Source organism: Gallinula chloropus, assembly GCF_964237585.1.
Source record: "Gallinula chloropus genome assembly, chromosome: 1".
Classification (NCBI taxonomy): domain Eukaryota; kingdom Metazoa; phylum Chordata; class Aves; order Gruiformes; family Rallidae; genus Gallinula; species Gallinula chloropus.
The window spans coordinates 15674279-15690312 of NC_140085.1; the positions used below are offsets into that span (position 1 = coordinate 15674279).

The 16034-nt window shown below is 42.4% G+C and overlaps 1 protein-coding gene across 2 annotated transcripts in view; it reads left to right on the forward strand.

Moving 5' to 3' along the window:
* Positions 1-3356: 3356 nt before the first annotated feature.
* PRKAR2B (protein kinase cAMP-dependent type II regulatory subunit beta) overlaps positions 3357-16034 on the forward strand; it is a gene marked incomplete at both ends in the record, with an annotated part of 87391 nt that continues 74713 nt past the window's right edge. The window contains one exon of one of the 2 annotated variants that reach the window (XM_084268484.1): positions 3357-3753. In XM_084268484.1, coding sequence (XP_084124610.1) covers positions 3357-3753 — 397 coding nt within the window. The remainder of the gene's footprint in view (positions 3754-16034) is intronic. The other variant, XM_084268485.1, reaches the window with a different exon arrangement.

Here is a 16034-nt window from a genome sequence, read left to right on the forward strand (position 1 = left end):
GTTGGATGGACTTTGTTAGCTCAAGTTTGCCAGATTTACTATATTTGCATTTATACTGGTAAAGACAAGGCTTGAAAGTCTGATGCTACTTCCTTCTGCCCTCTATTGTCCCCTACATGGTCAGAAAAGACCTCATTCTCCAATCTCTGATAGAAGCAGCCCCAAACAGTGTCCTGAAGTATGCTGTCTGGAATCATACTGTGGGAGACACAATGCTTGCTATTTCTCAGCTGCTAGATGTAGTCTAGTTTTTCAGAGCCTCACACCAGGTGAAGGGACAGATTGACATGCAAAGCTGGTAAGCAGTGTTAGGAAGACTGCATCTGCTGGCTAGGAGGAAAGGAGACAGCACGAGTCATTACATCATTTTCTTGGAAATTGTGAGGGGAATGTTTTGCTCAACCCTTTTTCAGTACAAGAGGATTCTTGAACGTTTTACATTCTCTTTCATTTCAAGATGATGCTCACTGCTGAACGAGAATGACACACAAAAATTAGTAGCAACTACTAAAACTAATTGGAGAGGTGTGAACTGATAATCTCATTACCTACCACTCGGCTAGACATAACATATTTTGGGACAGCTGCCTGCCTTATGAGGATTTAAAAGCAATTTAAATGTCAATGCAAGCTCCTTGGAACACAAGGTATCTAAGGAAACTAGATGACACCAATTTGAACAACAAAGTTTTCTGCCACCCTTTAGATACACCAAAACTCAAGATAAGTCTCACAAGACACAAACATTTTGGGCTGTTTTGAAAATTTTTAAAAAGAATCATTCTTTAGAGTGCCACCACTTAGGAATCTCTTATTCAAATTATCCCAGCTTTATACACAAACATCAAGGACTGCCTCTTGAGGATGTCCTCAGAGATGCAATCTCCTTTCATGTCTGGGAGGATGGGAGGCTCTGGCAAGCTAGGGAATTCCTTGATTAGATGGCAAAGGACAGTATGTTGCTGGTAAATTCCTAGAATAATAGAGTGCCTTGTCTGGTTAAGAGAAAACCTCAGGGATGACAATCCTTTTAGTCCTGGAAGACTCCAGTAAATGAAATATTGTATGCTTACAGAACACCCGGTGTCTGGAAGGCACCGATTACCACCACTTCCTTTCCTGGAGGTTTCCTCAGAGCTTAGGTATCTCTCAGCCCCATCACTAACAAACAGATCAGCCTTCTCAGTGGTGTGAGAGGGTTTTTCAACTCCTAAACTTGTAAATTAGCCAATCTGGAATTTTTAGTTAAACCACACTCTAGAATGACTAAGGTATGCACCAGTCCATAATGTACAGAAATCAGCTGTCCTGCTGCACTTCGTTCTTGGCCAATGTAATGTACATGCTACCCTGGCAGTGCTTTGTAAAGGCAGCTGCGGTCAGGGCGTGGAGCACTGGGGCATGGCATGCAGCATAGGTGCTGGCTGGGCTGCTAGCCCCCCCAGGTCACTGCAGCAATTCTTAGAGCCTGCTGGTGGGGCAGTCTTCTGCAGCCCAATGAGCACTTGTAGTCTGTTCACAGAGGATTTAGTTTGACCTGGAAGGTGTTCCTCAGGCTGGACAGTGTGGAACAGGAATGAATTTCACTTCAAGTTAGTACTTCATAACAGATAGCTGTAGGATTTTCCTGCAGAGAGAAATGAAGCCATGAGATGTTGCTTAAAGGTATTCCACAACTCCATTGTCAGGGGTGCCTCTTGCCTGCTATGGGGCAGCAATATCACCCATGCATGAATGGATCACTCCACTAATTTGCCATCACTCCACTAACACTTTGAAGATCCAACCCATGAATGAAGCTCCATTTGAAAATGCATAAGTATCAGGTTCCACTTGGAAACTTAATTCAATTTTAAATGGCTCCAAGATGCAGATCTGCATGAAAAGCTTTGTAGGAATTGATGTATTTTGTTGTCACTCTACTTTCTTGAAGTCACGTCTTTCAGTGTCTTGCTACTACAAACTCGAATTTTGACAGCTTATATTACCCTAAGCCCTTCTGAACCTTTACTTCAATGCAATTTGAGCCCTCCTGAATGTTTAGTGAAATCAAACAGCCAAGTAGTCCCAGTCTTAGACTGTTCAGCAGTTAATTTGCTTGGTGCATAAAAATAACTCTGAACTGGAATTTCTGGAACCCCAAAATGTTGGCCAATATCCAGAGGTGATTATAAATTAGGGGGTCATGTAGTTTGCATTCCAAGGATCTTTCAAGAAACCTCAAGCAAAGCCCCATGGAAAACATGGCACCCATAACCGCTACTTACTGAAAACATTGAGGCTTCCTGGCGATGACAAGCAGCACCTACTTACCACTGTGCTAAGTAGTCTCTGCGGCACGACTTGGGAGAGTGTCTGTGCTGAGCATTAGCACTCAGCAACGTTTAAATTGCATTTTTTTTTTAACAATTATTTCTTTCTGTAGCTAAATCTTTCATGGACCTCAGGCAAACAGCTGACAATCAGCGTGTTTTCTAGCACCACATCACCCCTCTCATCCTAATTAATACAGATGAATGCAAATAGGTACGTGCATGAATGATGGGGGGAATATCTTTAAGGTGCTACATGGCCCTGAGAAAGCACAGCAGTCATTAGCTATGAAATACTACATCCACCGCGGTCCGCTCGTGAGGGATCTCCGCCGACCGCCAGCGCGGAGAGCGGGATCCCCCCACAGGGGAAAGGCACCCAAAGGCCGGGGGGTCGCGGGAGCCATGGGGAGCCGGGAGGCCGCAACGCCCGGAGGCGGCGGCCCAGCGGCCCAGAGCCCCGGCAGGAGAAGGGGGCGTGAGGCTAGCCCAGCGGGAGGCTTCGAGGAGGGCTCACAGCACCCCGCCGGCTGCGAGGTGTACCTGCCCGCTGTCCCAGAGGCTCGCAGGCCCGCCGGGGGTCCGCAGCAAGGCGGGCGGACCGGCTGCCGTTCTCCTCCCTCCGGCGGCGCGGGCGGGGGCGCGTTGCGGGCCGCAGTCCCCGGCGGGAGGTTGTCATGGTTTCCCGGGTCACATGTGTGCGAGGTTCCCCCGGCGCGGGGGGAGGAGGCGGCGGGGGCGGGGAGGCTTCAGTCACGGACGGGGCTGCTGCCGCGCCAAGTGTGGGGTGAAGCTGAGCGAGACGCTGTGGCCGCCGAGACTGCCAACGAGCCGCTACCCCCCGCGGATCCGCCCCCCCCCCCGCCCGCTCCCACCTGCGCCGCCGCCGCCCGCCCCTTTCCCGTTGCCCACGGGTGATCCGCCGGCCGCGCCTCGTCCCCGGGCTGCGGACCCGCCGGCAGCGGGCTCTCCCCCCTCCTCCTTTCCCCTTCCCCTCTCCCTCCCCTTTCCCAGCCAGGCTGCACCCCCCCGGCCGGCCCCGGCATGAGCATCTCCATCCCGGCGGGGCTGACGGAGCTGCTGCAGGGCTTCACGGTGGAGGTGCTGCGGAGCCAGCCCGGGGACCTGCTGGAGTTCGCCCTCCAGTACTTCGGGCGCCTCAAGGAGGAGGCGGCGGCGACAGCGGCGGAGAAGGAGGCGAGCGGTCGCAAAGCGGGCACCCCCACGCCCGGCCATGACAGGGGCAGCCAGCCGCCGCGCCGGGCCCCCCCCGACGCCCGCGGGGTCAACTTCGCCGAAGAGCCCATGCAGACCGACTCTGAGAGCGGCGAGGATGAGGAGCAGTTCCCGGGTAAGGGCCCCCCGTCTCGCCCGGCCCAGGGGGAAAGGAGCGAACCGGCCGGGAAGGGCGGGGGCGGCTCCTTCAGCTTCCCGGGCTCAGGTGGGCAGCTGGGGAAGGGAAGGGGAGGGAAGGGGAGGGAAGGGGAGGGGGTGCTCGCTTCGGCGGCCTCAGGGCTGTGTGAAGGGCGGTCCCCGGGCGGCGGGCGGTTGGGGGGCCGTGGGCCGTGCGCAGGCCCCGGCGGTCGTGGGTCGTGCGGGGGAGACTACGGGGCCCGGGAGTAAGGAGCGCGTTGGCCTCGGCGAGCGGAGTGTGAATGGGAAGAGGCGGCCGCCGCCGTTGCGCCGTGGGAAGCTCCCCCACTTGCGTTGACGCCAAACGCCGGAGCCCACGGGAGGTTTTCCCGTCTCCCGCTGCAAACTTTAACCTGCCGGGCTTTCCCCTTTTGTTCAGCAATGCTGGGTGCTGGGCACACGGGCAGTGCCAGTCTGCAGCTGTGTCGCTTGTAGCATATAGGCCTGTGATATTCCAAACAGGAGATCCATGCATTCCCTTATAATAGTACAGGAGAGCACATCTATGTTTTATAATTAGTCTAATGGCACATCTACCTTAGAAAATGCTTCTCATGGGCATGTTGCTGTATTTACACGCTTGATGAAGCATTTTACATGGACGTACTTACATGTGTCTCAAGAAGTAGAGCACAATTTAAAACAATTTAATCTTGAAAGCCAGGGTGGCGTTTTCTGCCTGGTAGAAGGGCCTATGGAGCAAGCATAGCTCTGAAGACAGCAAAGAAAGTATGCGGTGTCTTTGTGTTTGAGGGTAACACCTCTCTGCACGCAGCTAGCAGTACCTCATCTTTGTGTGGCTGACAGGCTTTAGTTAGAGATGGTGTCAGTTCATCAGCTGGTCTGATTTATGGGATGAGTTGTAGCTGTCTCTGAAGGGTGTGTAGCACTTCGTCTTTGTGTCTGGTGAGCAGGCTAACTGAAGGGTAGGTCAATATGGTCAGATGCTGAGAGGTCAGTCAATATGGTTAGGTGCAGAAGAGAAAGTGTCTGAGCAGCTTCATCGTTAGCTTATTTCTTTTATTTTTTTTGAGAACAGCTTGAAATTGAAGTATATGTCATCAGATCAGTGAAGCATTCATCTCTCCAGGTCATGCTGGAGGTGGATTTACTTAACAGAGTACAGAAGCCAGCTGTTTGCTAGATGAGTATCAGTGCAGTCTTATGTGTGCTTTATCAGGAAAAAATGTAGATGTCTAAGAACTGGGTAAGTTTTCTAAATGTTACACTGTAAGGTAGGCTATCCTGTTAATCTGTTCTTTACAAATTTGCATGTGTATTTAACGAGAGAATTTGAATCTGTCAGTCAGGTTCTGCAGATTTATGTGGTAATTTTGAACTCTTAATGCTGATTAAGTGAGATTAGTAAAAATCTGGAAATTTGCTGTCTTTGAAAACTGATAACATAGAAGAATGAAATTATTGTCTTAATTTGCTAACAGTAGATGTGGTTTGCAAGCATAATTTATTCCAACACTGAACAGACTCATTGGTGAATGGCGAGCTGGAATGTTGTGTGGAGGGAAGTGCGGAAGCGTAGCTTGATTTATTAACGTGTGTGCTACATACATAGAACTTTGCAGGGTGTTTTAAGAAGCATTCTAGGCTTTTGTAATGAATACCTGTAATCAAGATTATCTTGATATTATTTCTGTTGTGATTGTGAAGAAGGAAAGCCATTATTGTCTATACTCTCATTAGTGGTCATACTAGAATGACATAGTTTTAACAATTGATTTGTACATTTGACAAAACCCCCTTGAAATACTTGGTTTTAAGCCTAATACATTTTGAAAGTTTATTTTATTATGGCTTGTGATTTCTGTCAGTTGGAATAATCAATTAAAAACCACAAAAGTGGAAATATTTGTGAAACCGTGTGGAAGGCGAATAGTAAGTTATAGTAAATGGTTACTAATGGTGTGCTTGTGTATGTGTGCATTGTGTAGGAGTATGTATTTTAAATTCAAATTTTATATCTGTTCTGAATATGTATTCTTTTAAGGTAACATAACAGTACATCCACTTAGCCTTTTGTTAATAACTAGAGGCATAAAGACTTGCATTCAAATAATTGTTTAATGGGTTTAAATACCAATTTAAAAGCATATTTCTTTTGTGCTTTTGCTAGCTGTTACTATAAGTAGCAATTCTTGAATTTAAGTTAGGGGGATTCTTTTTTTTTCTTTTATGAATAATCGAACTCCTTCTGTGTAGTTGTTTTGTCCTGTTTGGATACTGCTTTCATACAGGAGAGGAAAACAAATTGAAGCAGTTTATAAGCAAACGTAAGACAAAAACCCCTGAGAAGGAGCTCAGGCCTGGTGGTGGTTATCTTTTCTTTGTTAAAACAGTACACTTGAAATGTCAAGTTAACAGTATTCCATAATGAATTCAAACAGGACATTGTTCAGAGCTCTTTGTAAATGCTAGTGTCTCCAACCTGTTTTTCTTCTTTTTTTTTTTTCTCTTCTTCCCCCCATACATGTTTCTAAAGACCTACAAGCATTGCAGTTGAACTCTTTGTCAGTATTAGTTTTGTCCTTGAAATGCATTTTGGAAGGCACATCAGCTTTATCCTGTTACAGAAATGACACAGCTGAGGCATAAGCTGTGTTTAAAAGAAAAAAAACCCACCCTGATACTCAGGATTAAGAGTCCTATGTGAACCATGAATTAAACTCTGTTCAGCCCCTCTGCTGTGTCCATTGCATCAGTCGTAGGAACCACTTAACACAAAGGCTGGAGTGAGAACTTTGTAGTATTGGTGTCCTAGTTCTGAACTGACACCTGGAGTTAAGGTGACCTTTGAAATGACATTCTTTAGGTTCACAGCATTTAGATTATCCCCTTCTGAACACATTACAATGGGAATGATTTTTAGGTCTCCTCGTTGGCTTTTTTGTGGATTTTTTTTTTTTTTAATATGGTAAGTTGTCCTACATGGGTGTATTAGCATTAATCAGTGACCACCAGTAATTCCTACTAATTTGTGCAATTACGAAATTGAATAGGATGTCTTTTTAGCAAATTCTAACTTTTTGCAATTTGAAGGGCATGTTAAAATTTATTATACTCTGCAAAATTTGAAAATGTGCTTTTACAAATGACAGTACTTTTACTACTGCCACTTACGTGTGAATGTGTAGCTTATTTTGATGGGCAATAACTTGTCATTGATAACAGCTGTCTTTTAATATCTGCCATAACTAAAAAATATTATTTCATCTGGTCTTAAAATGAAATACTAGAGATGCTTTTAGAGGCAACGTTGCTGTTCTTTAAGGTCAAAAATTGTAGTGCTATATGTACCATTTGGCATTGTGCAGCCTCTGTTTACTTTGTTTTGTTTTACTTAGGTTTGTTTTGGTGTTTTTTCTCAGATAGTGATGTATTTTAACAGGAAAATACTACAGCTGTCCCTCTCCTCCCCCGTGTGCTTCTGTTGGTGTGTTGGTTCCTTTTAATTCCTTTCTTGAAAACCTGAGCTAGAAAATGCAAGCATGTATCTCTGTTTTACCCACTGATTTACGCTCAAATAATAGGAGATCACTGCTTAGGTAAAACATACGTGTTCTAGCTTATGATATCAATGTTAAGACATGTCTGTCTTTAGTTCCTTTATTCAGTCTGAGTTGCTTAGAATACATGCTGTTCCTGCAAATTTCAAAATAAGTAAATTGTAGAAACCAGGGCATCGGACAAAATTTTGCACACATCCATATCCATGCCAGTTTTGGGATGACAAATAGTACTGTCAGTTCTATTAATCTGACTTTTGGTTTTCCTCTTGAAATTAAACAAAACCAGAAAGCATCAAATAGTTTGTAACCTTCCTGCAGGTCTGTCGTGTGATGACAGTGGGTAGATAAGAGCAGTGGAAGGGGTCAGTAAGAGCAGGGGGGGCAATGTAACAACATGTATAGGTTGTAGCAGGCTGTCATTAAATCAGGGGCCATGTAGAAGCAGCATGTGAATTTCATAAAAATCTGTATACTCAAATTAAAATCCGAGTTATGGTGGATGGTGGCTGAAAGCATTACTGTCTAATACATGCTTAGCCAACTTTACAGATGAAGGTTTAGTAATTTATCCAGTCACTCATCAGAAATATAACAGTACAAATAGGTTATTTCTTTATCTAAGGACCAACTGAGTTCTTGGGCTGGAGCAGCCTGACTGTGAATTTAGAGAAGTTTGCAGTTACAGGCGAGCTCCTTGACGGCTTGTGAGCACGGCGTTGTTGGTGTGCTGCTTGGCTTAGTTTTGGGCTATGACTCCTTGTGCTCTTCTGTGTTGTGTCTGGTGTGGTTTGGAGCACAGTGTGTGTAGGAGATGATTTGGAATAGGTGTTTGGGGTGCAGATGCCTTCTGGAGGGTGATGCATTTTAGCCATGTGGGTGGATGTTTTGCCAGTTTCGTGGGCCTTGACAGATAGGGGATGGCTACTGGCTGCTCTTACCTAGAAGTATATGCAGTTGCAAAACCACAAAGCTCCAATCATTGCTGTAAATCTTCAGAATAATAGAGGTTTTTTGAAATAACGGCTTCTGATTTTTTTTTTACAGGAACAAAGTAAAATATTTTCTTTCTGCTAACAGTTAGTTTAGAAAGCAGACCTGAGCAGGTTAGAAGTGTAGTCTTTTTTCCTCTTTTTTTTTTTTTTTTAATCCCTTAATCTGTCCCAGTTGTCTTATTCAGGTTAGGAGAATTGTGGTCTAAAACCTTAGTTTGACAAAATAAACAGCTAGAAATGTGAACCTGCAATACGTAGCATTTAGCAGTCTTCACAGTAAGGTATGTGGTTCCTGCTCACATGTGCGTATGTTTGTGACGATGAAAAGCAGACTTCTTCTGTAACCACTCTTTAAATAACGTTTCTGCTAAGAATCTAATTAAATTAATAGCAGCCTCCACTCAGAAGTATGTGTGTCCCCACTCAAAACAAATGCGTGCCTGAGTGAAGGTGTCTTTGCTGGATATTATTTTGTTAAAGTTTGTGTCTGTGCATTTAAGAGAAAGAGGAAAAAATTCCAGAAACCCAAGGGCAGAAAAGTGATGGAACTATACAAAAAACATTTTCATTTGTTTCTAGCTTCTTTTTCGCTAAAGAAACAACTCAAAACTGATTTTGACTGACGGCTCAGCTAAGAAAACAGTGAGCAGCATTGATTCAGGAAGTATAGAAAGACATAAAATTCTGTTGGTGGGAGTTTGTAATGATTGCATTATGAATGATAAGGTATAAACAGTGTCAGTACTAACATTTGCATGCCACTACTGTTTCTTGCACATATCCAGCTTCCTCAAGAATGGCCTAGGAGTTTTGTGTCACTTGCTGACTTTGCTTCAGTTTCCCAAAGAAACCTTACCTTTGTTTTAAGGTATTGTGATTTGTTCCCTAGTTCTATCCAGTGAGAACCCTCAGTCTGAGGTAAATCTGCCTTAAATAGTCAGATCTCTGCAGGGTCATTGGCTTTAGCTGCTGCTGTAAATCTGGAAGATATGGTTTGGAAATTTTACATTTAGGTCACAAGGTGCAGATTAAACAAGGTACAGGTTGCTGCCCCACTTCTGGTTTTCCAATATCAAAAGATGACCTCTAAATTAGGACATTTCATTTGTTGACACAATGACAAAAGAAACAAGAAAGGTGGAAGGCAGGACGTAGAGGCAGAAGAGGAATCAGTGTGCAGTAAGGAAAAATGCAGAGGTAAAAGCAAGAGGAAGGAGAAAGGACAGAACGGAAGCAAGGGAAGGAAGATAGAAGAACAGAGAGCACATGTGAGGGAGACTGTCTTTAATTCTCGATTCTCATTTTCTCTACCCAAAAGTAACCCTGCTCTTGTCATGTATACATCCCAAATTGCTATCCTGAATTTTCTACTGAAATTCTGTTTGGCTTATAAGCGTGCTTAGAAAGAGCATAAATGCAATCATAAACTAAAATTAGTGGTCAGTGCATTGCATGGGTGTGAAATTGGTTATTTGATCTTTTAAATATTTTGAAATGGTCATCTGTCATATTACTGTATCTGGAGAGTCCTTAATACGTACATTTTAAGGAGTGTCTGTTCTAATGAAAGTTTCAACTCAAGTTTTTCATGGAGAATCCAGATTGTTTTCAGTTTCAAGGTTGAACAGTAATGGTCACCATCAACGAAGTCAAGAGGCATGTTGGTAACAGCTGCAGTCTTCGGGGTGATTTAAGATGATTTTGTTACTGATGGGAAAATGAAATCTTGCATAGTACATAACAAACACTTTGTGAAATGTCCCTTTTTTAGTGGTTAAAAAAAATCAAGGTGGTTATTTCACCAACTATTATTTTAATAGGGATGCCTTAAAATCATGCTATGGAAAAACTATTCCTGCTCCAGACGTGAGCTATTCTTTTGAGCTTCAAGTGACTGTAATTATGGAGAGGCACTGTGCTTTGGAAAGATGAGTGAAAAAAAAAAAGTGGGTGAAGGAGGGAGGAGGCTTTGAGAAGCTCAGTATTCTCTGCTGCCAGAATAAATCTTGACATACATGAATTTGAAGGAAAAGAGGTGATCTTACTGGGGTGATACACTCATCACATAGGCTTTATTATACTGTAGGTTGTTTTATGGAGGTTAATCCATAAATGATGAAGTCCATGTATGTATGAGTTACTACATGCTAGGTAAATCTGTTAAACTTGCACATATATAAGCAGATATTGTTATCAGATGCATCAATTATGGTACTGCTTGAAAGCAGTCTTAGGAGAATTCCAAAGGAAATATATGCTTGCTTTTATATGGGTTTGTTTTTTTTGCTTTTGTTTTTTCTTTAGGATGTTGGGTGATGACACAGATTAGATAGCTTCATGTAGAGGTTTTTTACTGAAAACCCTTATTGGGTAGGAATGATAGCCTGCTTACTTAATGGAACTGAACGGGGCGTTCTTAACTGTGAATTTTGATGATGACATATTATTACAAAGTTTGTTTCTTATTTAGTCTTTCTAGAATATGTTTTTGTTCTGTAGATCAGTTTTCAGAAAACAAGATGTTCAAGAGGGGGAAGTTTGGCTTTGTGTGCCTTTTATTTTCTTTTTATTTTTGACTTTGCTAATTGACTGGTGTTATTACATTTTTTTTTTCCTTGAAGAAAAGTGTCATATTTGTCAATTTGGTTTTTCACTTAAAAATTAGAAGAGCTCTATTTCAGGGGTTTGTGTATTTGATGATAAAAATAGTAGAAGAACACATAATTTCTGTTTGCAGTCTCCAGGCAGTATAATGCATGAATCCAGATATAAATCGATACAGCAAGTAGCCTAGAAGATGTACAGATTTGGGGCTACATCAGAAAGATTGCTAATCAAAGGTCCAGTGCCTCATTCAGCATTTTGAATGACACCCTGTCACACAAAAAAGTTTGAGATCTGAAATGAAAAGGGGTGTAGAAAGGGTGCCTGAAGTGCATGGGAGTAAAATGCAGGTTGTAGGCACAAGGTATCCACAGAGTGGACTGTGTAACACCGCTGTGGCAGTTGGCCACCCTTTCCGTAAGAGGCAACCCTGTAGCATTGCTGCTCAGAAAAGTAATTTACAGGCCACAGATAAAATGAGGAAATGGTAAGGAATGAGACAATACCAAAAAAATCTAATTTTTAATTTAGTGAGCCTTGCCTTATTGTACTGCAACCCTCTGGATAATGGAAGGCAAAGTGGTAAAAACCATGCGGTAACAGCAGAGAGTGTTTTCCACTTGTATGTTTGCCTCTTAAATTGCTCAGCTTAATGATACTCAGAAAAAATCATCGAAGCAAGAATTTGAAGCTGAGAGCTTCAGCAGGTAAAAGCTGATAATGAGAATAGCTTTCTTACACATACTGTTCCAGTTATTTGTCTAAAGTGGTTTTTGTAAAGCTGGGCTATGAGGGCCAATTAGTAAATATTATGAAGACTTCCTTAATGGAAGGACTAGAAAATTGCTGTATGAAATAGATTTTGAAAGGAGGAGAAGTAACATGATCTTTCCTGCTCAGAGTTGTTCCAGAGACAATCTTGCTTGTATAAAAACCTTTATAACAGCATCAACCTCCTCTGAATCCCTGTGATGCAGATGAAAAATGTGTTTTTATAAATACTGATAGTGTCTTTGTAGTATAACTTTTTAGCAGACATATCTACTGTAAAGCATGCCAGACAGGAAGAAAAGAAATCCTTGCCCAATGCTGGAAAGAAAACATTCCTTGCAAAGCCTCAGTATAGACTATAAATAAAAGATGTACATAATCCACAGTGTTGGGATGGATACAAGCTGGAACCAAGTGTAAACATTCAGACTTGCTAGCCTGAGAGCACAGGATGTGAAAGGTTTGGTGTGTTTTCCCGTTCTGATTTTAATGATAGGTTTGTAACGCTGGTGTGAAAAGTGAAATCCATTGCTGTGAGTTGTAAGGCATTTGTAACTGCTGCAGGACGTGGATTATTTTGAACTCATGCTGTCCATGATGACATTGTCGCCTTTTTTTGGATGACCCCACAAATGAGTGTACATTGTCTCTGCACTGATCTGTGCCTTCTTATTTGTTTCCAAGTTCTTTCACCACTGAACTCATTCTGTCTTAGACCCTGTCCTTGAAGCTGTAACACTTTTCATTGATGCTAAAGGAACTCTGTCATTAGGCTAGTAATTGGGCCAGTGCAAACTAATGTCACAAGGCCCTGAAATACTTGTTGATCAAGACATTTTTAAGTTTTCCTTTTTAAAGTTTTGCAAATGAATGCCTTAAGTATGTTGAAATGTATGGATTAAAAATGGTCAAGAGCTTTAGTGAAAAAATCTGGCTCATGGAGAGCTGGGATTGCCCTGAGATTTCTTGTTGTCTTTCAAAGCATGTTTGTGATTCTCATCCCACTTGCAGTCAGAAACAATTCAGTGTGTACTATAGACATATGTTAACATTTTCTTAAGGTTCTGAACGCTCCAATAAAAACATTTTTTCATCATTCATGAGTTTTGAAAAATGGAGGTTCTCAATAACAGGCACTAGTAAACACTAGAGGGACAGATATTTTGGGGTGGGTGTGTGGGTTGTGCTTCCATTTATGCCTAATTTCTATTGAAATTGAAGAGTTAGGATCCAGTACCTTTAGAGATACTCTTCCTCACGAGTCTTTTTAGTACCAGACTCAGTCATTATTTTATCTTTGAGGGTTTTTTTTCCTGTTTTTAATGCATTGTGATTTCTCTTTCCAGCCTTTTCGTTCGATACCTTTGAGTAACGTTCAAGCATTTTTCTCTAAAAGCTATCTTTTAGCTGGTAATTTATCTGTCTCTATTGGTTTTTTAATAAGTACTCAAAACATGAGAAACTCTGATGTAGCCTTCACTGCTACATTATTTAAGCATTTGCGAGGTGATTTAAATATAGAGTTAACAGCCTTCCTTCTTTCCTGTTGCCTCAACCTACAGGAAATACTATTTAGTGGCTAATGCACTTATAAAAAACTGGTCTGAAAGTAGATAGATGGTTATTTATTCTTAGATACTACTGAATTCCTCAGTTCTTGGTAAGAATTTATCTGCAGTGTTTATCTGCATGTCTCCCTGCTAATCTGTCATTTCTGTCCTTCTACTGGAGTGTAGCTGCTGCTGGCAGTTGAGGTGGGAGTAGACAGAGTCATTTCCATTCTCCACCTTGCCAAAAGAAGTAATTTGTTCTTCTGGTTTCACTTTCTTAGGAACACTAATACCATGGAGTCATATGAATGTGGCCCATCTGTAATCCCATCTGGATTATGGCCTCGAAAAATAAGAGAAACAATGTCGTGCTTTCTATAAGGCCATCCTTCAGATCATTGCATTCAGCACAGGTGTAGCTTTGACACATGTAAGGAGATTGGGAAGTCTGGACTGCAGAACAGTTTGGGCTTGTGAGGAAAAGGGGTGCTTTCCTTGCAGATGTGTAGGCATTTGTCCTCTGTTTTGTTTCTGGCAAGTTTTGGGAGCATGACACAACCTCTGCAGCAAGGTTTCTCAGTGTGAACTTATGTAAATACTGCTAGAAAGACTTTCATGCTTCTGCCAAAAGTTGGATGCCATTGGTCCTTTTTCACCCTTCTGGGTGAGGTTATGTGGGACACAGGACACGGGAGTAAAGCAGTGAGTTGCAACCTACTTCTTCCATCTCAGCTACCTTTTTGTTTTTCTTTGCTAAAGGATCTTTCTCATGCACTTTTTCTTTGAAGGAAAAAAAAAAACCCAAACCCAAACCAAAACAAACACAAAACCCAGTAATAAGAGACAGTAAAAGGCAGTAACAGCATTTCTGTGTTCCACCTTCTGTTGCTGTTAAGAGTGTATCAAGTGCTTGTTTTCCTCCTTTTGCTTTTTGCAATATGCACAATTAAGAAGGTTGGTTGACCTGCTATTTATACAGAAGCTCAATTGGTGGCTAACATCCATTTCCCTTGTTTTGAGATAAAAGCTTATTTGCAGTTCTGCTTGGCAGTAATGGAAGATAAATCACAGAAACGTGTGCGATCGCACTTCTCCATCGAAAGGAGGCGGGTTGGTGTTCGCAGTGCCGGCATGATGCTCACGGCCTTTGTAGCTGTAGTGCCAGGTAATGGAAGGCAGTCTGGGAGGGAGTTGAAGTAAGGTGTGTGTACAGGCCTTTCAGAAGAGGCAAGTTCTCTTAGGTCCAGGCCATTGTAGTGATCTTGGTATCAATCTGTACCACACTGGGTTATTACTGAAATGTACTTTTTTGTGTTAGAAAAATGTCTTTATATCTAACTCTGGAGGAATTCTGCTACTATAGCATCCGAATACTTGATGACAGAATCATAACAAAGCATGTAAATGAGCTTCAGAAAGAAGCATCCTTAAATCCTACAGGTTAAGGAGCCTGTTAGTGCTTCTCCCTAATAAAGCAGGCCCTTGGCTACCTCTTATGGCTTGGAGGTGACAACCCCAGGGCTCCTTTCAGGGCAGCTGCTCCATGGTCCCTCCCGCGGGCGGGAGCTGTCCGGGCGGGCAGTGCTAGAGAGCCCCACTGTGCCACAGGCTTGGGGAAATTCAACCCCAGAGCAAAACTAGTTCTGTTCTTATCGCCTGCCTGGAGTTTTCTGTAATCTCTAAGATGTGTTTTCCTTCCGGGGAAGGAGTTGCCATTTGTGACTGTGGTAGTACATTGCAGTCTGATGTTTTACCTTCAACATTTATTGCAGGTTCTGCCTCAGTGGAAATTTAAAATTATTATTTCTTTTAAGTTTTGATGTTTTATTTGCTGAAGCTGTTACATACTTGCTTGTGAAGAACTAAGAAAACTGCCTACACATCACTGAACACAGAAATTGTCGTGTGCTTCTATTGTTTCTTTAAATCATAGTGTAAAAATCGTAGTGTGAAGTTACTCCAGCACTCTGGGCAGTTGGTATATGTTCAGCTGGGGTCAAAACAAAACATGTTTTATGTCCCCAAAGAGCCAGTTGGTGTGTGACATGGATTGTATGTCGTACCTTTGCCATATTTAGTTTTATTCTGGAAGCGCATTAGTGAAGGTACATGACAGTGTTCAGGTAGGGGCAGCAGCAGAGTGCCTGCTTCAGAGCCAGCTGGTACTGGTGTTCATGGCTGTCGAGCACCCATGAGCTGGCAGGCTGCCCAAAGGAGGCAGACAGACCAATACTGAATTTATGTGACCTTTCCTTCATGGTAGATACTAGTTTGGTATCAGCTGCTAATTTGCACAAATTAATAGGAAGGTCTATCCTTTGAAACTTTCTTCATTGTTAAATTTAATTGAAATTGTTCAGCAAGCACAGAAGCTAGTACGAACAAGCAGATGAATAACGTAGTGGTATAAACTCTTCCATGAACCAAGAAAAAAGAAATCAAGCAGAAAACAGGTTTCTTGAAATGAGGTAGCACTATAGGCAGCAGTTAATAGCCACAGAGCATGCTATAGCCCTTATTAATGGCTTTTTTTTTTAGGAATTATTGTATCACTTGTAAAATGAAATTACTCCTGTTTATTTGCAGTGGTTGAATGGCTTGCAGTGAAACAAAGTTAAAATTGACAGGTCATGTTCTGTGGAAGCAGGCTCTTTGGAAGTGTCAGGAATGGAAACATGAACTTAATTGCTGTTACATTTATGGCAGTTTTGTGTTGCTGTAACCGACACTTGGAAAGTAATAGGAGTCTAGTTATTACTGATGAGTATTTCTTTGTGATTTTTTTTTTGTTTTGTTTTCATCTGGAAAGTGTACAAAGGTCAGAATATAAACACAGGCACTGTTTTAAAAATGTAAAGGCAAAGCCAA